Source organism: Rhinolophus sinicus, linkage group LG03 (genome assembly GCF_036562045.2).
Source record: "Rhinolophus sinicus isolate RSC01 linkage group LG03, ASM3656204v1, whole genome shotgun sequence".
In the NCBI taxonomy this organism is placed as follows: Eukaryota; Metazoa; Chordata; class Mammalia; order Chiroptera; family Rhinolophidae; genus Rhinolophus; species Rhinolophus sinicus.
In genome coordinates this window covers 93,569,741-93,595,331 of record NC_133753.1, presented here as the reverse complement: position 1 = coordinate 93,595,331, position 25,591 = coordinate 93,569,741, and the positions used below count along the sequence as shown (strand labels likewise).

The window sequence follows — 25,591 nt, the reverse complement described above, 5'->3', positions numbered from 1 at the left end:
GCTTTGATCCGTCAATATCCCTTCTATGAATTTCTCCTGAGGAGATATGTAAGTTTTCCAAAGGAATATACAGGGGTATTACATACATAATATTTATAATAGCCCAAAATTGTAGATATCTTAAATATATAGACTAGTAAATAAATTGTACTTCCAAGAACTAGAACACTATATAAGCATCACAAACATAAATAGAGATCTGTTACACTGAATGATTGTATATTTACATGAAAGATATCCATAATATGAGTTTTAAAAGCAGATTATAAAACAGCATGCATAATTTGACGCTTTGCACACATGTAAAGTGCTCTACAACTGTAAGGGTGATACTGTTATCGTCTATTTTGAGATTTAACCCTCTATTGTATTTGGATTTAAAATGTAATTTAGTTTAGGAGACTTAAAAACTTTTTTCTTTTCTTTGCTTCCCTCCTTAATGACTGTTTGTTTGAGGCTGTATGCACACCAGCTTTAATGACAGTGTTTACACATCGGCTGGAAGAGTCTTCTCAATATCTGCATAGATCCACCCAACCAGACTCTGGGAAGCGCCTTCTTTTCTATCTCAAATTGCCTGGAATTGCTGGATCACCTCCCCCTTTCCTTTATTCAGCCTCTTGAGTGTCAACGGCCACGTGGGAAACGTGGAGATGGCCTTTGAAAAGGAGTCTGGCCCACCCGGTCTGTCCTTTCGCTTTCTCTCACTGCCGTATTGGGTTCATCTTCCCCATCAGTGTTCATCTTTGTGCAGGACAAGCTATTCCAAGACATGACCACTGCCGGACCAGTGACCTGGGCCAGGGCCAAAATGGGGCGATTGCTTCCTGCAAACCCCCCTCTAGACTGCCTGATCCTAATAGACGTTCCTTATGACACAGCTCAGCACCCCTCCCCTGAAATAGGCCGTTGTCTTGAGCTGGACAAGCAAGCAAAGTCATTTCCCTACCAGGTAGCATTCACCTACAGGTGCCCATGACCACCCCCCTCCCTTTAACCTGTATAAGAATGTGGTGCCTGCCAAGTGGCGCAGGGATCCCTTTCACCTTGCAGCCGCCCAAGACTGTCCCTCCTATTATGTAAGCTTTCCTTCATAAACTGTTAATTACCAGACCGGAGGGGCCTGCCTTTCTTTGGTCTTTCCCTGCCCTCTGTTTACTGAGGTACATTTTCAGTCCTGGGACCTCTCCCTGGGTCTCTGTGTACTAACTATATTCCCTCCCGAATCTATCCCTCGTGCTTTCTGGAACACCAGTGTACCTACAAACACCCCTGCTTCCTGTGACTTTCCGCCCTAGCTTTAATTGAAATCTAAGAAAAACGGTTTTTGTGCAGCCTCCTTGAGAAAAGAATACACATTTTCCCTCATCTCCCCTGTCACAGTCGAGTGGATGTTAGGACTCTCCTGGCTCCTCGGTGCTGCCTGCAGCTATCATTCCCCTTCAGGTGTTGTTATCTATTAACCTCCGCTCATCCCCTCCTCCACCCCGCCCCACAATGAGGACTTGAGCCCAGGCTCACCAGTCTTGTCTCTGAACTGACTTTTAGCATCTGTGTGGAAAACCCTTCTTATTCTTTACGACCTCACTCAGGACAGGTTCACCTCTGAAATCTTCAACTTCCACACTCTCCTCTTGGACCATCACCCTTGCATCCTTTTCATTCTTATACTCACTAACTTACTACTCCTGTGACTCTTCCCCATTAGCCAAATAATAAGACCCCTCCAGTTTTAACTTTCTTCCCTATCCAGCCTGGTCCATATGCACTTCACCTGCTTGCCAGCAATGTCAGTCCCCCTGTCCACTGGCCTGTTACACCATCCAGGCTCAATTCCCACCCGCGTAACTTCAGTCAACCATCTCCTTTCTGCTCCCGCCACCTGGCTGCTCAGCGCTGCTGGAGAAAGTCATGTTTCTGCCCCCGTGGCCACCATATGGATCCTGTTCTAGCTCAGCTGAGCCCTCCTGACTGCTCGGCCCCGTGTTATAGATCCCAAGTCAGCATCTTCTGACAGTCGCCTCGCAGCTGCTTCAAGACTCACCAGCCTTCTTCAGTTCATATCCTCACCTCTTTCTTATCAGATGCCCTCACCATCAGCCCTGCATGCAACCAAGAAATTCATCTCTCTTCATATCTATATTTCCTTCTTTTCCCACTATTTTAAAAGTATTCTTCTTCCAGGCAAAGGGCAATTCAACTACCTGTTTGCTAAAATCTGCCAATTATGTCTAGCCCAGACCTCTCTCCAAATATTCAACTATTTAATATATAGCTCCACAAGAAGTCTCGTAAGTACTTCAAGCTCAGCATGTCCAAAACAAAATTTATCATTTCTACCCCCTCCCACCTTCAAACCCACTGCCTTCTCCATATTCTGTCACCAATTCTTCCCTCCTCTTTTCCCTGGCATCCATTCAACTACCAAGCCCATTCTGCCTTCTATATCTGTTTGCCTCCCTTCTCCAGCTCCACCGCCACTTTCTAGACCAGCCCCTGGCTTTGTTCCTGACAGCTGCAACAGTCTCTCCCAACTTTCCTAACCCAGTCTCCTATCCCTCCAGTCTCTCATCCACACTGCTGCCAGAGGAATTTTCTGACTTGTAATATGATTATCTCATTCCTCTGCTCCAAACTTTTCAGAGGAACTCCTCTACACGGGGGACAAAGCACTAGCTAACGCTCGGTTTCTGATTCCTTGTCCAATCTCATTTCTTACGACTCCCCACCTCATATTATATCCCAGGAATACTCAAGAACTCAGTTTCCAGCACACACCTTGCACTAACACCTTTGCACTGTTTCTTCAAAGCAAATTCTTATCTCAAACTCTTCTTTTTCTGCAAAGACTTCCCTAGCCTTCACAGTCTTAGCCGTGTGGATAGAGGGCCTTCTCCAGTATTCTCATATAGAATTTTCTATATTTTCCTCTTAAAGCAATTTTTATTTTTTTATTATAGCTGTTTGAATTTCTGCCTTCTATATTAATAACGATTTAAGGGAAAGGTCATGATTTTTCATTTCATAGCACAGTGCCTTCCCATGGTAGGCACTTAAATATTTTATTTCTTGATCCCTGCATATAAGAAACGTGCATTCTACTTTTGCTACATTCACAGTAAAAGTTAAGTAACAATACGATGTGGTAGAAATCATTACAGTAGCAATTTCCAAACTTTGCCTGCACATTAGAATTACCTTGGGATCTTTCAAAAATTCCAAAGTCCATGCGAAAAAAATTCCAAAGTCCACCCCAGACCAGTTAAATCACAGTCTGTGGGGATGGAACACAGGCATCAATATTTTTTGAAGTTCCCCGTGAGATTCTAACGTGCAGACAAGTATAGGAAACACTGCACTAACAGAAAGAGCAGGTAAGAAGACTTTAGAAAGGTCCAGTTGGAGCTACTCCAATGGTTTTCAAGTGGTTCTAGCTGTAAAATGTCCAGAAGACATACAGCATGGCATTTTTTCTCTCTTTCTCTCACATGCCTTCTCCCATGTTCTTCCTGCTGCATAAAATACCCACACTTCTTCACTGGGCAACCTCTACTTCCCTCAAATCCTTCCTCCCACCTCTTGCAGGGAGAAATAGGCGCTTCTTCCCACAATCCTCCCACTAAACTTTACATATACTCCTTTTAAAGTAAGAGTATATGAACTGAGACACTATAAGTTACACCATCGATTTAATAACAGCTTTGGGGTTATGAAAAAAGAAATTCTACAAAATTAAATGTGTGTGTGCGTGTGCATGTGTTTATTATATTAGATACACTCTGATTTCAGAAAAGTTAAAATATGAAAAAAGGCTTAGATTCAAGGAAACCCAGTATGCTTAATATTCCCATATGAACTAAATGCAATTTCACTAAAACAAAAATACTGTATGTTTGACTATACTGTATATTTTAATTTTTAAAAATAACATTGGCGTATGGTTCACCGTTACAAATTTGATTATACTCTTACGAAGATGTAAACATTTTCTTAAATTCAAGTCATAAACTACCTGAAAAATATTACAAAGCTTCCCCAAAAGGAAGAAGAAATAAATTATCATATATTAATAGCATATATATGTAAAATAATGAATTTACTTACCTGAGTAGTGAATAAGGCTGTGTTTGAAAGATCAATAAATCATTACAGTGACCCTAGTCAATGTAAAAAGGAGTTATCAAGGTTTTTGATAAAAATAACAATGCCTTAATAATTGTATATTTATATTTTGTAAATGTAAAAGAAATTATGTAAAGCAGCAAATAAATCTCTCTCTAGCTATTGATGCATATACAATATGCATGCACAAACATGCATACACAAACATACACATCCATACACATATCTAGTATCCACCAAAACTTTAGATATGTGCTTATCATTTTATCAGTGGCCAAATTTTTACCTAACCACAGCCTATATAATCGCATATTTGAAAACCGGAAACATGTTTTTCTCTTAGAATATTGAATTCGAAATGAGAATAGTAGTGCTTTTCAAGCTTTTCTTTTTTCTGAAAGTTTATTGAGGTGACAATGGTTAGTGAAGTTATATAGGTTTCAGGTATACAGCTCTGTAATACATCGTTTATATATCACACTGTGTGTTCACCACCCAGGGTCAGTTCTCCTTCCATCACCATATATGTGATCCTGTTTACCCTCATCTACCATTCCCCGCCCCCTGCTTTTTTGTTTTTTCAGAAGAACTTTTTTCTTCCAAATGACTCTTATTTTAAATTCTCTTTACCCCATCTCCCTTTTCAAGGGGGTCCCGGGATTCCCTGAGAATTCTTATTTTGAAAATCACATATCCTGAAGATTTTCTGAACATGATTCTCTTTTCTAAAAGTTAATGTGGAAGAGTCAGCAGAAAATTTTTCTAACCCTTTCAAATAGGTCTTTAGAATTCAAAATTTATGATCATGATTTTAATCAGAATTCCTATCGTAATGATAAACTTTGCATCCTAAACGAAAATTTCTAGTGCCAAGAAAAAGAAGACAAAATTTGCTTTTTAATTAAATGGTTTTAATCTTTTATTAAAGCACTGAATTCTCAGTCAAAGAAGTTCTGAAACTTTCAATCTACACAACATTGGAAGCCTCTGGACTATGAAATAAACCAAATTTCCTGGAGAGAAGCCACCTTATTTCCTGGAGTTCTCTCCTTATTCACCTTAATTCAGTGTTCTCCACTCTGCAGGAACAACTCTGCAGATAACTTTATGCCTGAAGAGATGAAAGGGAGCTGGTGCCCTCTTGGTTGGACTCTGGCTTGTTCTAGCCCTTCCCTGATGACTCAGTCCTGCTATACCCAAGTGTTCTATGTAAACCAGAGCAACCAGCCCGGAACTTCTGTCTATCAGTGCAAAGGTGTCAGTGCAAGGAGGTGGCCACCCTGCTCTGAACTTCCCGAGGTACCAGGAGTGAAAGAACAACACTCTCCAATGTTACTCATTTATTCCTTTGACCTTAGCTTTAACAGACTGGTAAACTGGAATGCTTTAAATGCAAATATAAAACAGGGTGAAGCAGTGGCAAAAAGATGCATAAAATAAAAACACATTGTAAGTATTTCAAAGTAGTTTCCTCTTGGGGAAGAAGGTAGCATTGATGATGTTCCAGTTATTGTTAGGTAGCAAATTTCATGAGTACTTATTATTATACTTAGTAGTTTATATATACTTGTTTTATGTACCAAGTATTACTTACAAATACTTTAATTCAATAAAATTATAAACACCATACTATGGGGAGGCTCAAAGAGAAAAGTCATCCTTCCAAAGCTCTTCTTAGTAATTTTAATAATGAAGTTAATAGACCTATTTTGACTTGTAAACCCAAGATATCCTGAAATGCTTCACAAAAGCCACTTATTCTGAAGATTAATCATACCACAAAGTAACATTTCATGCCATTCCGTATTTTGCAATGTGAGAATATCAACAATCTTGTTCACTAGCCATGTAGGTTGTTGAATCACACAATTACTCAGAGGAAATATTTAGATAAGAAATTTTCTTACTGTATCCAAGGAAAGTAAATCATCTTTGCTCCCACCAAATACCATTATTTCATTTTCTTTTCCCAAACAGGCTGTGTGCCATAACCTGTGAAAATTATAAACAGAGTGAAAAATACTATCAAGGAAGAAACTGTATATTACATACAAATTAATTTTAAACTGCACACTCTAAAATTGAATCTATTTCAAAAGAGATATGATTGAACGTGAACTTTTGGCATATCCTCAGAGAGTAGATTTTAAAGATTCCTCTAGAATCATTAGAGGATTAGATTCTAGAGTTCATTAAATTATATTGTTTCAATTAAGGAGATGACTTCCGATAATTCTTTCCTATTATATCCCCCAATCTTTTTCTAATCTCTTTATCTGAAATAATTTAGTCACAAAATAAAATAATTTAAAAAGGAAGTGATCAGCCACAAGTGATCTATTGTAGACAATAGACATCTGTCCCATTTTTCTTATTACTATCTGCCTCATCATTTTTAACTTTTTCTTTCCTGTTCTCTGTTCCCCATCCCATGACAAATCCAATTTGGCATTTTCTTTACATCTACATTGTCACACCATTTGTCACTGTGGGTACAGAATACATGTTCTCCCCCCCTTTTTTTTCTGACTCTAATCTCTCCCAGGTACATATAGCTGATAAATAATATTTTTCAAATATTGTTTTTAACCATGGACATGTCCTGATCAGGAAGCATCTGTGCCACTTTTCTTATCCTAATATTTATGACCAACAGCCATCTCTTTTTCCCATAAAACTTAATTCTTGCCTCTCCCCAAATGAAACCTCTACTTCGGCCAACTTCGTTTGTTTGCATCTCCTAAGAGAGAACCTCACATCTAACTCGAGGCTTTTGTTCACTCTGCTTCCTGGGCTTAGATGAGAAGCCGTTCTCTCAGGGCCTTAACGGAACAGGCTCAGACTCCCCAGGAAGTGGTCCAAATGCTTCCCAAACTGGCACTGTCACCCTCTCTGTTCAGCACCTTTCAACATGTGTGTGCTCATTCTATCATCTTCTAACTTCCATTTGAAGATAAAGCGCTGTGTATACTTCTTTAATTGTTTGGCGTATGTGTCTTTGGCTCCCTACAAAAACTGTAAGGTCCTTAAAGTAAACAATTGCCATAATGGTGTGGAACCAGTTTATCTGCTAGTTAAAGCCGACTGTATGTATCTCTATCAACTCCATGTTCAATGACAACATCACGTTGGTAGCTTGAAATTGGCCATGGTGGAAATCAGCAAGTGCTACAAATTAGGGCTTTTTGTTTTGTTTTTCCTGGAGAGCAGTGTTAACTGTTTACCAGCACACCACTGGAAGTTGGGTAATCTAATTTCATGCTTCTCCTTAAAAATGCCTAATATGGTGTTCTGCATCCAGTAGATAATAAAAAACCTTTTGATTAACAAGAACAAACACAAGATGCCAGCATAATTTATTCAGTGATTAAATGAACAAATTATTTCACAAAGGAGTACAGCATCTAATGTTCTTTTGGAAATGGTCTGATAGCTCATATCCATCTCCAGTTTCACATTATTTACCAAGAATACCTTAAAGGTTTTAAAAAGTTCAATATTTCCGGGTGCTCTAACTCTCAGAAAAAGGTACATATAAATTTCTCAATTTCAAAAGACAAGGTGAGGGTTTTACAAAGTCATTGCCTTGACTCTGAGAGTGCTTTGATTACTGTTCTTAATAGACCAAATTGCTGAAGCAACGGATTCCCCAAACAATTACATATTATTACTTATTTCATTACCACATAACTTATTTTTAGTACATTAATCCGTTTTACTTAACTTCCACAAGTGCAAACAGGGGGATCATGCACAATTTGTTAAATCAAATGCTTTCCTCAAACAATCATAACATATTCAACAGCAAATGCACTTGGGACCCAGGATAGAACTGAGTCAACTAGACATTTTATTTGGGAACTAATTCTGCCCAATTCTCCAACTTGTACGTTAAACCATAAATTGACATCAATCTTTGGCAACCTCCAGATTATGGTGTGGGGTTGGAGATGGGTATTGGAAGAGGGATTGGGTAAAGGAGATAGAATATGATGAGTATCTTCACATATAGGAAGGAACAGCTTTAACTTCCTGCAAAGGAAGTCACGTGTAACCTTGGCAATACTCATGGGATACAGCAGTACCTAAGGCTCTACAGACCAACACCTTATGGGACATCTTTTACAGACATGTCAGAAAGGGTCCTGCTGACAGCCACCTATACAGACAATCAGATATGGCTATATAGATGGCTTTTCAACCAAGCATAATGTTATCTAAGGTGAGACCTGGAGAAGAAAGTCCTACACTGTAAAACAGTGGTTCTCAACTAGGGGTGATTTGGCCTCCAAGGGGACATTTAACAGTATCTGGAGATGTTTTTGATTGTCACAACTCCAAGTGCGTGTGGGGTGGGGGGTAGGAAGTGGCATCTAGAGGGTAAAGCCCAGAGATGTTGCTAAACATCCCACAATGCACAGGTCACCCCTCACAATAAGTAATTTGCTCCAAAATGTCAATAGGGCTAACGTTGAGAAACCTGCTCTAGAATTACGAGAATTGGGCAGCTTACATTTCAAATTATAACTTGGAAAAGTTTGCACAGAATACATTTAGATGTTAAGTAAATTCTCACTTTCATAAAAATTAGTACATATACACATATATATGTTCTCCTTACACTAAACTGTATCCCACCTGTTCTCCTCCTCACCTCATACCTGAAGATAGATCTGCCTCTGTCTTATCTGCCTTAGGGAAACTCTGGCCTGGACTTCCTCTTCGAAGAACACTGGAAAGCCTTTCCTGCCTTGACTTTGGTGACATCTAGCTCGCAACCTGATGTTTCTTTCTACAGACTGACAGCTTATGTCCTCTCACAGCTGCTCTAAACTTATCACCTAAACATTCTAATAAAGCATATTATTTACATGACACATCAGCTGAATTAAAAAAAAATCTCTTTACATAGCTCAGTTTTAACTAATATATTATTGATAATAGTTCTGTTGTCTAATTACTCATTAAGGATAGAAACATAAAATTTAAAAATCAAACATATTCTTACTACTCCTTTGGTCTATAATTAATGCATTCATACAATCAAACAACTGGAAGAGAACTAAGAGCTTATCTAGTCCAATTGCCTCATTTCACAGATAAAGAAACTGATGCTCAGTTTCGTAAGTGACTTTCCCAAAAGCCAAAATGCTAAGTAGTAGCTGAGCGAGGACTAGAAATCTGGGCTCCTGTATCTTAATATAAAACTCTTTAAATTAAAAAATGTATTTAAGAAGATCCAGAATTACTAAAATAATATATTTCCAATGAATTTTTATACATGAAAATATAAGAATCATATATATACTTATGATAAACTCTAAATGTATTGTGCATATTAATATAGATACACACAATGAGATGTACATATATATTTTCAGAACTTTTTCTGAAGTAAGTTACTTGTCATTCATTAAATTACTAAAATGCATATCATCAAGTTGACTTCACATTAGTATAAATAAGCTATAGTTTAAAAATTCTGAAATACATGGCATAAAAAATCTATTACTAACTACAATAATTATAATATGTGGAATTTGAATTTCCTATGAATATATCTTTATTATACTACTTAAATTATAAAAGGAATAAGAATTACAGTACTGTTTTCTTTGTAGTCTAATAATAGTATGTTTCTACAATTTTTGTAGAAAATTGTACTCTATAATATACCACAAATAACTTTTCTTTTTCAAAAATTTCACATTAATAAGTATAATATACAATAAATAAAAATAATAATCTGCCATCTACTTGATCAACATGAAAACAATTTCCTTATTAAATTGCTCTAAACCTCTTCCAAAAAGAAACTACTAAACCAACCCCACTCTTGGCTACTTATTAAAAATATTAGGTTGGTGCAAAAGTAACTGCTTTAAAAGATTAAAAATAATTGTAAAACATGCAATTACTTTTGCACCAACCTAATATTAACATTATATGACACTCTCAATTTCTTAGCCTTTTCATATTTATTAGGCAAGATTATACATTTACCTAAAAAAATAATATTTTCAAATATTCAAATATGGGTAGAAACTGAATAGATCATTTCTAACAATCAGATATAATTAAAACAGTGTAAATTATTTAAGTAACATCAAGCTTATTTGAAAGATATCCTTCCTGAGGATTTATGGTTTTAATGGTAAACCATAATTTAACTATAAATTCAGTGCTATATTGTAATACTTCAAATAATCGTAACTATATCACTATTTTTCAATTTCTAGACTTACCTGGGTCTTGTTTTAGGTAAATGTGTAAGTTGTTTCCAACAATTTGTTATGACATTGTGAATCCAACCATCACCTGCAATTTATAACAGTTGAGAATTAAAATTAGGTCTTCGGGATAAATTTTTTTTTTCAAATTTATGCAACTATATTTTATATGTGCATATTTTCTCATAAAAATTTTAAGAAATATACAAAAGTAGAGTGAACATGATAATGAACCCTCACATATCCCAGATTCAACAACTATCAAGATTTTTGTCACATGTGCTCCATTTATCTTTTTGTTACAGTTCTTTCTAAATTATTCTAAAGCAAATCCTAAATCTCCTATCATTTTCCCCATACATATTTCAGTAAACACTGCTTTTTTTAAAAAAGGGCATTTTTTACATAACCACAATACCATTGTCACATAACTACAATGTCATATATTACATATAACAAAACTAAAAATTATTTCTTAATATCATCTAAAATACATAAGACCTTAAGCTGAATCTATAAGGGAGGAAACTGACTGGACTAAGAGGATATTTACAGATGGGTACTAGATTTATCAAGGTGATCACTTCGTAAGGCATATAAATGTTTAATTACTTTGTTGTACACTTGAAACTAACACAATATTGTATATCAACTGTAATTGAAAAATAAATTAAGAATAAAACATTTTTAAAAATTTTAAAAGAGTTAGGACATTTAATTCCCCATAGATCAATGACCAAAACAACAAATAAGAATTAAAAACAGTAGGGGCGGCCAGATGGCTCAGTTGGTTAGAGCGGGAGCTCTCAACAAGGTTGCTGGTTCAATTCCCACATGGGATGGTGGGCTGCGCCCCCTGCAACTAAAGATTGAAAATGGCGACTGGACTTGGAGCTGAGCTGCGCCCTCCACAACTAGATTGAAGGACAATGACTTGGAGCTGATGGGCCCTGGAGAAACACACTGTTCCCCAATATTCCCCAATTAAAAAAAAAAAGAATTGAAAACAGTAGTAGCATTTATGAAGATATGATATTAAACCCCTAATGAAATGGATGTTAGTTTTTTTAAATTAGATTCCAAATCTTTTTTAAAAAATCCCCAGGAATAGGAAAAGCATAATATTCTGCAATAACTAACATCCTCTACTAGCAACTGCTGCTTCTTCAACCAGCCTCGAGTTTGTTTGTTGGCCAGCAGCCTGCCAGACACACAATCGATGCTCAATAAATTTTTGTTGAAAAACAAATAATTGTTTCCATGTCCTATATAAAATTATAGAAGTGGTTTTAACGACACATAATGTCTCTCAATGAAGACATCTTTAGCCATTGAAATCGTTTTGAGTTAAGAAAATACAAAACATTTAATGTGTCAAACTAAGAAGTGGATATTCTCGGTCATCTGTCTATCCTGATGGCACAATTTTACTGCTGAAAGAAAAATTGCATTACAAAACCCACAGCCACTGGGATCAGCAGTGACAGGAGTTAAAAAATTCTAGCTAAGCACCTTCTTTTACAGTTCTGGAACAAAAAGAGAAGCAACTGGCCTTCCCACCTTATATTTCCAGAGCATTATGGGAAAGGCTGCTCTTATTAATATAATCCCCATTCCAACCGACAATGTAAGCATCTGGATCAAAAATCAAGAGGACACAGAATGACAGAATATTATAGTTGAAAGGGGCTTTAATTCATTTATATTCAACCACCCTGCCTTTTCTCTATACCTAGAAAACAGGAGAACATAGAGAACCAAAGGTACAGAAGCAAAGGGGTCTTCTATTTCTAATTCTCAATGTAAGCATATAGTTGAGGGTAAAGATAAATCAGGAAAAAAAGAAAGATACCTTTGGTATCAAATACAATTCAGAAAAAAGAAAGATAATAATTGTAGGCTAAACTTGAATTGACTTACTTAATGGAATATTGTCCGCACTTAGTCCACCAAACAAGAAAAGCTTATCATCAGCTATTGGTGTTAAAGTATGCCAGGACCGATGTTTGGGGTTTTCTCCATTAATAGGAACCCTGTGGCAAGGGGAAAAATATAAAAATCTGAGTACTGTGTTAGTTAAAATAAAAGGATTCTGATCACCTCAGATCTTAAAAGGAAAAATTGCCCTCACTACTTAAAAAAAATTGATTTTGCTAATGCCACCTACATGAAATTTAAAAAACATTCTTAAATACTTAGATGAATTTAAACAATCATTCCACTTTATGTCTATTCCACATGGTCACAGAACACAGGTTGAAAATTCCCAGTTAATTCACAATGCTAATTAAGCCTCATTCTTGTTGGTTAATCAATAAAACTTCCTCAGGTTTTTCCATATAATTACTTCCATCTATAAAGTTTAACTGTTGTTTCATGTTTAATTTTATGTTTTCAGCAGATTTCCTCAATAACATTATGGGATTTTGTTGTTGTTTTACTTTGGTTTACTTGTAAAATTTCCTGAAGTGTTATCTTCACCTGAAAATGCTAGCTACTCTACCTTTGAAACAAAAGCATGCAAACCATTCCAGATCCAGGATAAACCAGTAAAGATTTCAAACAAATACTGTTCTATTCCTTTAAAAAATAAAAACAGAAAGAGAAAAGTTCAACTAATTTAGCAAACAAACTACATTTAACTAGAAGACACTGTTCTCCAGCATTCTGGAATGTTCCAGAATAATATGGCCATTTGTAGAAGATGGAATTTGTTTTTTCCAAACTGGAAATATTTTTATTGTTTTTGTTGACTATTAAAAAAAACCATTTTGGTTAGAAAACATTCAACAACCACAAAAATATTTCTTTGAGAGTCCTATAATCTTGTCTTCCAGGAAAAAGAAATAATAATTTGGTATATATCTTTCCAGACTTTAATGCGTATATAAAAATTTATTAAAATATATAAATGAGACCATATATTCCATTCTGTTACTTTTTTTATTCAACTAGTATTTTGTAGAATATTTCCATGAAGTATAGTTTTCTTTGATAACAGAAGCATGGCAACCCTTTAAGCAAATGTACAAATGATTTAAACAATCCCTACTTGTGGACATGAAGGTTGATCTCAAGTTTTTATTTTCATAAATAATACTGTCATAAACATCTTTGTGTATGCACACACACACAAATATACTTGTCCAATTTTTGTCTTCAGAGAAATTTTGGATTGAAGCAGAAATTCCATTTTATATTTTAAACATATCGCCAGAATACCTTTCAGAAAAATTGTACCAATCTATACTCCAACTAATTGTGTTGTTACAACCTACCGTGTTTCCCCAAAAATAAGACCTAGCCAGACCATCAGCTCTAATGTGTCTTTTGGAGCAAAAATTAATATAAGACCTGGTATTATATTATATTGTATTGTATTGTGTTATATTATATATTATACTATACTACACTATATTATATAACATATTATATTATATAAGACCTGGTCTTATATTACATTAAAATAAGACCGGGTCTTGTATTAATTTTTGCTCCAAAAGATGCATTAGAGCTGATGGTCCGGTTAGGTCTTATTTTCGGGGAAACACGGTAGTACACACTCGTCATTTGTAATTATTTTTATCTGATAACTGTAAACTATTTTTATTTCCATTTCTTTAATAATCTATGAAATTGAACATCTTTTTAAAATAATTTTGCCTATTTGTATTTCTTCTATGAGTTGCTCATTCATATTCTTTGCCTACTTTCCTATTGGATTATTTGTCTTTTTCTTACTGATTTTCTTAGTTCTTTGGGTCTTAGCCCTCTCTGTTAGAAATACTATAAATATTACTTCTAGGTTTGTTTTTGTTTGCATTTTCCAATTTGCCTTTAAAATTTTTGTGGTATATTTTTCTATACACAAATATTGAATTCTTAAGTAGTATTATCAATCTATCTTTTCATTGATGCATTTTGGGTTTATATCATCTTTAGAAAAGCTTTCTCCATGCAAAGATTTTAAAGATAATCTGCTATATTTTCTTCTTGCACTTTTATGGTTTTATTTTTAACAGCATTTATACTTTGAAATAACACATAGCTCTGAGTCTATCTCATTACATAAACAGCTGACTTGATAGCTAACTATATTTATTCTATTGCTAAATATACATTATAAACAAATAAAATCTGACTTTTATCCACACCATTATCTCTTCACCTGTGATGACCCCATTAAAGTGTTCCTCCATTTCTTCTACTGACCAGTCCTTGAGAATACATAGTATAAAACCAGTACTTTTACAAAATCAATGTTCAACTGCTAGTATTCTCATGTTTTATATAGTTTGGCTACAAAAGAATAAACTCTATATTTAAATCTACATATTCCTTGCTTAGATGTATAATCTGTGTGCCACACACACACACACACACACACAAATACCTATAGATAAAAACAAACTTAAATTTCGAAACTTACCTTCCAGACCAAGTCCAGGTGTCTAAGTTTAGATAGTGCAAATCATTCATCCTAGTTTGCTAAAATAAAAGCGTGTTAAATTGATCAGTGTTTTACATCTTTCATGAGCTAAAATTTTGGTTTTAAAATAAGTTCATATTAAAAATAGATTATCTCTATTGCGCTTAATTAACATCAAAAGTTTACATATTGGGAAACAATGCTAAGCATTAATAAAATTAACATGAAACTACCAAATTAATGTGTCAAGTTTCAGGAAAGGAAGAAATAAATTTAAATTAATAGGATTTAGATGATAAGAAATTAAACTTCTTTGATAATACACTAAAGTGAAGGATTCTCATTAAAATATGATTTATAATCATCTGTGGTTACTTATGTACGGTCTGTTTTGAAATAGTAGATAGTTAAAAGTTGTTGAATGGCATTTTAATCTCTAGATTATTTGAATGTTCAGCTCTTCTATAAAATCAGAGCATAAATTTTTATAAGAAACACATAATAAGGTTATTTCCATTAAAAATACTAACCAAAACACGTCCGCCAAAGATATAGCCCTTATTTCCAAGAACTGCACACGTATGCGCAGCTCGTGGCTGTGGGGGAACTCCACCCTGCAAGCAGAGATCAGAAAACCCTTCAAAGACTTGAAACATGTAATGAAGTCACATTCTTAGGCTTAGTATGAGAATACTTGACCTAAGTTACCATTATCTATATAATTCAATTAAAAAGCCTAATGCAAAAGTTCAATCTATAAATAGTAATAATTATAGACAAATACCATAGGTATACTTCATTTTATTGTGTTTCACTTTATTGTGCTTTGCAGATACTACATTTTTTTAACAAAATGAAGGTTTGTGGCAACCCTACATCAAGCAAGTCTATCAGCTCCATTTTTCCAACAGCGTCTGCTCACTTCCTGTCTCTGTGTCATATTTTGGTAATTCTCGCAATATTTCAAACTTTTTCATTATTATATGTGTTATAGTGGTCTGTCATCAGTGATCTTTAACATTACTATTGTAATTGTTTTGGAGCACCACGAACCACACCCATGTAAGATGGCGAACTTAATAGATAAATGTGTGTGTTCCGACTGCTCTACTGACCTGCTGTTCCCCCATCACTCTCCCTCTCCTCAGGCCGCCCTATTCCCCAAGACACAACAATACTGAAATTAGGCCAATTAATAACACTACAATACAATGGCCTCTAAGTGTTCAAGTGAAAGGAAGAGTCTCCCATTTTAAGTCAAAAGCTAAACATGATTAAACTTAATGAGGAAGGCATGTTGAAAGCCAAGATAAGCCAAAAGCTAGGCCTCTTGCACCAGTTAGCCAAGTTGTGAATGCAAAGGAAACATTCTTCAAGGAAATTTAAAGTGCTACTCCAGTGAACACACCAATGATAAGAAAGTAAAATATCCCTATTGCTCACATGGAGGAAGTTTTAGTGGTCTAGACTGAAGATGAAACCAGATCAAACATCCCTTAAGTCTAAGTCTAATTACCAGAGCAAAGCCGCAACTGTCTTCAATTCTGTGAAGGCTGAGAGAGGTGAGGAAGCTGCAGAAGAAAAGTTTAAAGCTAACAGAGATTCATGAGACTTAAGGAAAGAAGCCATCTCCATAAATTAAAAGTGCAAGGTGAAGCAGCAAGTACTGATATAGAAGCTGTATTACATTATCTAGAAAATCTAGCCAAGATAATGAAGGTGGCTGCACTACACAACAGATGTTCAATGTAGACGAAAACAGCCTTATATCGAAAGAAGATGCTATCTGGGACTTCCACAGCTAAAGAGATAAAAGTCGATTCCAGGCTTCAAAGCTTCAAAGGAAAGGCTGACTCTCTTGTTAGGAACTAATGTAGCTGGTGACTTTAAGTTGAAATTAATGCTCACTTACCATTCTGAAAATCCTAGGGCCCATAAGACTTATGCTAAATCTACTCTGCCTGGGCTCTAAAATGGAACAACAAAGCCTGGATGACAGTATATCTGTTTACAACATACCTTACTAAATATTTTAAGTCCAATTTTAAAGTTGAGACCTATTGTTCAGAAAAAAAAGATTCCTTTCAAAATCTGACTGCTCAGTGACAATGCGCCTGGTCACCCAAGAGCTCTGATGGAGACGGACAATGAGATTAATGTTTCCATGCCTGCTAACACAGCATCCATTCTGCAGCCCATGAATCAAGGAGTAATTTTGACTTTTCAAGTTTTACTATTGAAGAAATACATTTTGTAAGGCTATAGATAGCTGCCATAGATAGTGATTCCTCCGATGGATCTGAGCGAAGTAAACTGAAAATCTTCTGGAAAGGATGCACCATTCTAGATGCCACTAAAAGCATTCATGGTTCATGGGAAAAGGTCAAAATATCAACATTAACAGTAGTTTGGAAGAAGTTGGTTTCAACCCTCATTGATGACTTTGAGGGTTCAAGACTTCAGTGGAGGAAGTAATTACAGATGTGGTGGAAATAGCGAGAGAACTATAATTAGAAAAGGAGCCTGAAGACCTGACTGAATTGCTGCAATCTCATAATAAAACTTTAACAGATGAGGCGTTGCTTCTAAAGGATGAGCAAACAAAGTGATTTCTTTTTTTTAAATAGGTTTCTTTTTTTTTTTTTAATTGGGGAACAGTGTGTTTTTCCAGGACCCATCAGCTCCAAGTCAAGTCGTCGTTTTTCAATCTAGTTGTGGAGTCGTTTTCAGTCTAGTTGTGGAGCGCGAAGCTCACTAGCCCAAGTGGCTATCAAACCGGCGATCTGGGTGTTATGGGCACTGCCCTCTAACCGGTTAGTTGAGCCAAATGGCTACCCAAACAAAGTGATTTCTTGAGATGAAACCTACTCCTGGTGAAGATGCTGTGAAGACTATTGAAATGACAACAAAGGATTTAGAATATTACATAAAATTAGTTGATAAAGCATCAGAAGGGTTGAGAGGACTGGCTCCAATTGTCAAAGTTCTATTGTGGATAAAATGCTATCAAACAGCATCACATGTTATGGGGAAATTGTTTGTGAAAGGAAGAGTCAATCGATGTGGTAAATTTCATTTTTGTCTTATTTAAAGAAATTGCCACAGCCACCCCAAACCTTCAGCAACAACCACCCTGATCAGTGAGAAGCCATCAACATCCACGCAGGACCCTCCACAAGCAAAAAGATTGCAACTGACTGAAAGCTCAGGTGATGATTAGCATTTTTTTAGCAATAAAGTATTTTTTAACTAAGGTATTTTTTTAGACATAACGCTATTGCATACTTAATAACTACACCATAGTGTAAATATAACTTTTATATGCACTGGGAAACCAAATTCATGTGACTCAATTTATTGCAATATTCACTTTACTGCAGTGGTCTGGAACCAAACCTGCAATATCTCTAAAGTATGTCTATAGTCTTCAAGCATGAAATTTATTCACCCTGATCTTTACTTTTTAAAGCATTTTTCTTAAATGCCTGACGCTATTTAGCAAAAGGAGATTTCACATAAATTTTAGCTTAAAATATAATGATTTAAAAATTAAATGTTACAAGATTCTCTTTCTCTCCCTTCCCTCCACACACACAGAGTTAATATTATAAGTGAGCAGCACAGCGTGATGACCTTGGAGACTCTAAAAAATTACATCTGTCCCCCAAAACTCTTGGTGCTTCCAATTCTACAGTAAGGATTTCATTTTTGGCTTAAGCCAAACACAGTGCTTTATCTCTTACTAAAACTCTTCACATTAACTGATAACACTTCTCTATACTTTGAGTAAATATAGCAGATCTTTTCTTCACAGAAGTTTTGGATTGGAGGGAAAGAGAGTATGATGAGTAGATGAATAAGATTTGAAGGAAGAATCTTCTGCATAATTCCCATGCGTTCATCGTGGGTGCCTCTGTGTGTGTGTGTGTGTGTGTGTGTGTGTGTATTTCATTCCAAGTTCTGAAAGAACTCAACACTTTCAGCTCATTGGCTATTGATTGTGGCCACAGGAAATTTAAGCTTTACATCCAATATCATAACTCCCCAGAATTCTCAATAGAAGATAGATAAAAGTTGAATAACTGCTGAAGTCAATACAGTAATAAATAATTCAGATATTACCAATATAACACTGAAATAAATGAGAGAGAACCATCTAAGTTGTGGTTCCCAGCCTATCCAGCAAAACAAAATTTTTATCATTACCCCATCCCTGATCTGAAAATTTGGAAAAATTCTTCTACTAAAAACACATTTATTATGAAATAAACATTGAATTTCTCCTTTTTAACTTATCAAACACTTTTAGTAGCCAACCAAAGCTTCTGAATAAACGGAGTTCATACAATTTCAAACAAAAACAAAGAAATGGCATTTGTATTGGTCTGTGTGCCTAACTGCATAAATAATGCACAAGGCTTACTTATTAGGTTGTTTGAAATACTGAAAATAACTCAAAGGTCCCTATTACTACTATATTGTTCTTATAGAGGTAAAAATACCATGTAGGAACTTTCAACCTTCCATTTTAGAGAAGTCAGACTAAATGGCTTATCTAAAGCACACAGGTCTTTCATGACATAATTAGAATGCAAATCTAGTTTTTTCAACTTCAACACCAATAACTGTTATACTCTACCATGTTGACGTGCTTTTGATACAAATATTTGGGAATAATGAAGTAATTTAAAAGTGTCTTTGAAAAATAAAGAGAATGGATTCCAGCTACAACCATGTCAGAAAAACTTTCAGATATAATATAAACAATATAAGAATTCAAAGATATCATCAGGGAAATTATAGTGAAAATATTAAGTACTAACTAAAATCGAGTCATCTGCAGAGGTCACACGCAAAAGTCATGTGCTTCTGTTGGAGCAGAAGGAGGGGGAGGATATGGGTTAAGATAAGGAAAGAGAGAAGGAGTCAGAGACAGACTTGAAGTCCAAACAGCTGATTGTAAGCTCCCTCAGCTCCCTTCTCCACAGGAGCACATTCTAAAAATATGCTGTCAGTAGTTCCAGACCTTTGTTTATTCCTTAAGGAAGAAGAGGGTTGAGAGTCCTGAAAGAAATCTAGGATGAGTTTCAGTAGATGCAATCTCAATAATTTTCTCTCCACCTGTTTGCTGACATGAAATTATTTTAACAGCAAGAAAATGATGTTATTTCATTAATAAAAGACACAAATCCTAAAATTCAGTGCTGACTCAAGGAAAAGTCAATTAACAAGTATAAGTGACTGATAGTTGATCAGTTCTAATATTAGAAATGGGGTGAAGAGAACACAAGAGCACTGGAAACCTGAAATTCATTGCTTGGAAAAAGAGGATCCTGAGAAGGATCGAACCTTTTAACACTAATTTGAACAGAACCTCTATCACTTCCAAGAGCAGAAGTTGGATTGCAAAGAATTTTGGTCATGTGTGCATATTAGTGGACAATTTTGGTTTTGCCTATTCGGCATTCCATTCTGCACAGTTCTGGTGAGTTTATCAATCACAATACCCTGCTCTCTTAGGGTTAGGCCTGACCATCACCTCCTGGGCAATTGGAACTTATGTAAAGGGTGGGAACATGCCCAAGAAGAATCAGACTTTTCTAGGACAAATATATAGACACTGAGAGAATACAGCACCAACAGAAAGAACTGCTTGTGTAACCAGGGCCATATTCCCTCCTAAATGAGCCAGGCGGTCTGCAGCAGACAGAATGAAGCTAGCACACAAAGAGAAACAGGGAGAAGCTGACCAGGAAAGATGGAAAGCGTTGTGATGGTGTTGAGTAACTTGCTCCAGTTCCTGAGGTCCTGGTCCCTGCGGCTCTTCCTGCCACTGTGTGAGTTCCTCCAAAATATACGTTCCAGCTATGTGAGAATTCGTTATTGCTTAAGCTAATTTGAATTTCCATTTGCTCACTAGCACATGAAAGAGTATTAAGGATGTATTTTTACCATGCTACCACTGCATGTAGCTCTGATTTCAAGGGTTTATGAAATGCACGCTTTTTAAAACCATGGACTTCGTTATACCTCTGTTAAGTCAGGGCATCACACTTGTGGTAAAGAATGATGATGGCACCTCTTTACAAGATTTCTCTAGAAAACCTTAGCTAACCTGGTGAAAAATAAGTGACTTTTAAAAAACATAGTATTAGTGACAGTACTCAAGAGAACCTCTTTGAATGTGATTACAAACTCAATTATTAAAATCCAAATAACTCAGTGAAAATATATTTTGAAGTGTCAATGAATATATAAATATAAAGGTTAAGATTTTTACCATACTTACTTTAATTTCTGGTTGGAACCAACTCTGAGTCACTGTGTCAAATATGTGCACATCATTATGCCACCCCCAGAATATCTGCTCTTCCTAAAACAGACATTTTTAAAATATTTAAAAGACTTTATAATTTTTAGGTTATTGTTCGTTTCTTTGCATATTTACTGGTAAAACAGTAGACACCTTTATAAAAACAGAGTTACGCGTTACGTTAGTCATAAAGCTCATGCACACACCAGCGGCTCAGCAAGTGGGGTCCCAAGACCAAGAGCAGCAATACCTGGCAACTTGTCATCTCATAGCATTGCTTTCAGTGTGTCATAATTATACTTGTTAACAATCTTCCAATTCCCTTGAAGGATTGTCTCTTTTAAAATTGCAGAGGACAGACGACATTTGAATTTTGAAATCGGTTTTTCTAAAGTGCGTGCTCAGAATTCCTAATCTTTGCTATTAGGAACTTCAGGGGACTATGGTTCCTTTTTCCAAAAGGTTCCAGTTACTTCTACTAACCAAGTAATTGGTTCTTACTTATAGGTCAAACTTATGCTCACTCTCTTCTTTGTCTTCTAAGAGACAGAACTGCTGGCAAGGCAGAGCTTTAGCAGTTACGTGGTATTCAGTGTCTTCCAGGTTGCTGAAATCCTCTATCACTACTCTAGCTTACCCCTGTGCAGTTTTAGGTCAGAAACGCATCATTTCTTTTTGTCAGGACTTGTTGCCTTACAGCTGCCAAACCGTTTGCTCCCCCGCACTCTTTCCAGGATTTCACAAGGGAGTGCTTCAGCAAACTGAGGCCCAATGGAGAGATATTGGAAAAGCTCCTTTGAGGGGAAGTCTCAGCAAACTGAGACCCAATGAAATTATATTGGTTCCTCCCCTTCAATGGATTCCTTGGAGATGTGTGTGTGTGTGAAGGCAAAGTACAAGCTGGAACACAATGGGAACTTTCGGAAAGACAGCCAGCAGGCTACTAACACACAGATCTTGAGATTAACAATCTTTTACCTCCTTAGAAGTTAACCAATAAAAACTATGCGTTGGCCCGATTCGGGGCTCAGTCCTTGAGGCTTGAGCCCCTTGGCCCCGCTTGCACTCTATTCTTGGCTACTGTCTTTTCTTAGCCCTGTGCTGCCCTTCTCGCTTCCCACAGTTCATGTAGTCCTGGACGCGACAAGGACTTGGCAAATAAACTAAACAATATAGTTAGTTTAGAATCTAAACAAAAAAATCCACTTATACACCAAAAATTTCAGGATATGATCATTAGCCTAATTTAGCCTAGGGGAGAAAAAATTGAGAGATTTCACTGATAATTAAAAATAGATATAAATCACAGGAAGTTACATTTCTGAAAATTATCAGTAATATTATAAGTAGCAAAGCTTTAAAGATACAGTAGTACCTCGGTTTTTTAATGTTTCCGTTGACGAACATTTTGGTTTATGAACGCTGTAAACCCGGAAGTAAATGCTTCGATTTCAAACATGACTCAGAAGTTGAACATGTCACACGGCTTCCGCTGAGAGCAAGATCCTGAGGCCCAGCTGTGGGCTGTTTTTGAACGTTTCAGAACTCGTGGATTACGTTCAAAAACCGAGGTACCACTGTATTTCATTTTAAAAACTTAAAACCATGTAAACACATAGAGAATTTTTACATTTTTACAAAATGTATATACATATTAATAATGTACAATAATAATATATACTAGTAGAAGGTTAAAACTGAAGAGTTACTGTGTATCTTTGTGGTACCATCAACGGTTCTTAAAGTTATCTTTTAAAAGCTTTCATTTGTATAAGTCATGACTTCTTTCATTAATAATAGCTATTCTCTGACCAGCAAGAATAAGTAGGAAAGGTAATATCACTACCAGCTTATTCCTGCGTGTAAGAATGAGCTCTGACTAGTTCTAGTGGACATGTGTAAAAGCAGGTATATGTCAGCAATAACCATTCTGGTTACCTATGAACAAAGTCTTTCCAACTTGTGCTAAAAAGCCTCTACTTGTCTAACAGAAACAGGTGCAAGTGATTAATGATGTAAGAAAAGAAATTACTCTGCCAAACCTCCTCGAATTGAATCCAAATCCAAAAGATAGAAAACAATTCTTTTTCACAGTGTCACTTATGGCAAATTAAAATGAGAAATATTGGGCTCATTATGTTTAAAGACTTTAAGGAAAATGTAAACAATGATTCCTCTCTTACCCAAGATGCATCATGTACATCAAAACAGTCTTGGAGTTCACTGTGCCTCCTACACCCATAGCCACCAAAATATATTAACCTGAAAAACAAATACAAAAGCACACACTTTATAAGTTCTACTTCTAGTTTGTTCATAAAAAGTTGAAACAGATCATTTTTCTCACTCTAGCAACCTAAACAAGCCAGATTCAGTCATGCATTGCATAAAGACGTTTCAATCAATGACCGACTGCATATATGGCAGTGGTCTCATAAGATTATAATGGAGCTGAAAAATCCCTATCACCTAGTGATGCTGTAGCTACCGTAATGTTGCAGCACAACACAGTACTCCTGTGTTTGTGGTGATGCTGGTGTAAACAAACCTACTGTTCTGCCAGTTGCATAAAAGTATAGCACATACAATTGTGTACAGCACATAATACTTGATAATGATAATAAACGACTATGTTACTGGTTTATGTATTTACTATATTATACTTTTTATCATTATTTTAGTGTACTCTTCCTACTTATAAAAAGTTTAGTGTAAAACAGTATGTGTGTTACATCAGCAGCAGCCTCATACATCTCAAATTTACCTCGTCTCTTGATTGCATCCTTGTCTCTAGTGCTTGATTTAATCTCACATTGCTTTGTACAGTAACATGCTGTACAGATTTGTAACCTATGAGCAATAAGCTACACCGTCTAACTTACGTGTGTAGTAGGGTATTCCATCTACGTTTCTGTAAAGACACTCTACCACGTTCGCACAATGACAAAACAGACTAGCAACACATTTCTCAGAACATATTCCCATCATTAAGCGGTGCACGACTGTAAACAACAAAAACATAGTTTTTAAAAAAAATCCAAGTCCTAAGGAACAAAAAGACCTAAATGAAATAATTCCAGAATGTGATGAGCTTTCAATAGGAAAGAAGAGACCTATGGCTGTTTTCATCCCTGGTGTTAACAGCAGGAGGAGGAAGAATCCAGCACAAATAGGGTTCGTAACGAAACCACCCCAAATTTTAATAGCCACATGCAGGCTGACATGGTAAATTAGAATCTTAAGAAACTCAGGCACATTCAACAGGGAAACTCAGAAACCAACACAATAACCCTTTCGCATAGTCTTCAGAGAGGGCTCAGGGTTAGTCACCAACAACCAGAAGCAGAGGAGAGCTGAGGAAACCTCCCTAAGGCAATCTGAACTATTAGCTACTAAAGTCTGGGATCAGAGCAAGAGATCTGAAGGAAATACCTTAGAAGCATGCCAAGCCATTATGGCATACAGGGCAGCTACCCTCAAAAGGCCAGGGGAAAGGGTGCAAGGCTGAAAGAGATCGCCTAAGATACAGAAAGCATAAAGTGGACTTGGGTAGCAAAGAGAACTCCCTAGTGACCAAACACCTACCAATTAAGGTATAAAACAGGGAGCGATCTCCCACAGTTTTGAGAGGTGGGAACTCAGCTGTGAAGTTCAGCTGAAAACTTCTAGACGGTCTCTAGTGTTTCCTTTGCTAGGGTCCTAGCAAAGGAAGGTCTTGATCCTACCTCAAAACATTTGAAGCTAGTGGTGAAATTCAATCAAACTAAAGCTGCACCAAAGCCCCAAAACAGGTTGACCACAGATTACACTGACTCAAATCCAAATCTAACAGCCTGAAAACAGAAGAAAGTGCATATCCTTTCCTGGAGATAGATATCATTTATTCCAATATTTCATATTCTTTCATAGAGAATGTCTGACATATAATGAAAAATTAAGATTCATGAAAAGACAAAAAGGTGATCCATGATCAAGAGAGGAAAGAGTCGATATAAGTTGACCCCAAGGTGGTCCAGATATTTTAATTAGACATGGCCTTTAAAATAACTATGATAAAAATGCTAACAGACCTAGCTTGTAAAAGGTGAACAACATACAGGAAAAACTGTGATTTAGCAGAGACATGGAACCATGAAAAAGAACTAAACAAAAAATGCTAAAAGTGGAAAATAAGATGTCAGAAATAAAGAATTCATTAGATAGGCTTAACAGGAAACTTGACATAGCAATGAAAAAGATCAGTGAACTTAAAGATAGGTCAATAGGTCAATAAAAGGTATGCAAATTAAAGCAAAGAGAAGAAAGGAGTGTGTGTGGGGGGGAGGGAACGGGAGCCCAAGCTCTGTGGCACAGTAGCAAATGGTCTAATGTGCACATAATAGGAGTCCCAGAAGAAGAGACAAATCAATGTGTAGAAGAGATATTTGATAATTACTAAGAACATCCTAAAACTGATGAAAAATATAGACCCACCAACTCCAGAAACTCAGCACACTC

At 36.1% G+C, this 25,591-nt stretch overlaps 1 protein-coding gene across 5 annotated transcripts in view; it reads right to left on the bottom strand.

Moving 5' to 3' along the window:
• KLHDC1 (kelch domain containing 1) overlaps nucleotides 1-25,591 on the bottom strand; it is a 49,064-nt gene that overhangs the window by 2,473 nt on the left and 21,000 nt on the right. For 3 of the 5 annotated variants that reach the window (XM_019736008.2, XM_019736009.2, XM_074328202.1), the window contains 8 exons: nucleotides 23,278-23,356; nucleotides 21,071-21,154; nucleotides 15,312-15,395; nucleotides 14,782-14,840; nucleotides 12,273-12,385; nucleotides 10,368-10,440; nucleotides 6,030-6,114; nucleotides 4,105-4,157 (listed from right to left, as the gene is read on the bottom strand). In XM_019736008.2, the coding sequence (XP_019591567.2) occupies nucleotides 4,105-4,157; nucleotides 6,030-6,114; nucleotides 10,368-10,440; nucleotides 12,273-12,385; nucleotides 14,782-14,840; nucleotides 15,312-15,395; nucleotides 21,071-21,154; nucleotides 23,278-23,356 (630 nt within the window). The remainder of the gene's footprint in view (nucleotides 1-4,104; nucleotides 4,158-6,029; nucleotides 6,115-10,367; nucleotides 10,441-12,272; nucleotides 12,386-14,781; nucleotides 14,841-15,311; nucleotides 15,396-21,070; nucleotides 21,155-23,277; nucleotides 23,357-25,591) is intronic. The other 2 variants (XM_019736010.2, XM_074328203.1) reach the window with 1 other exon arrangement.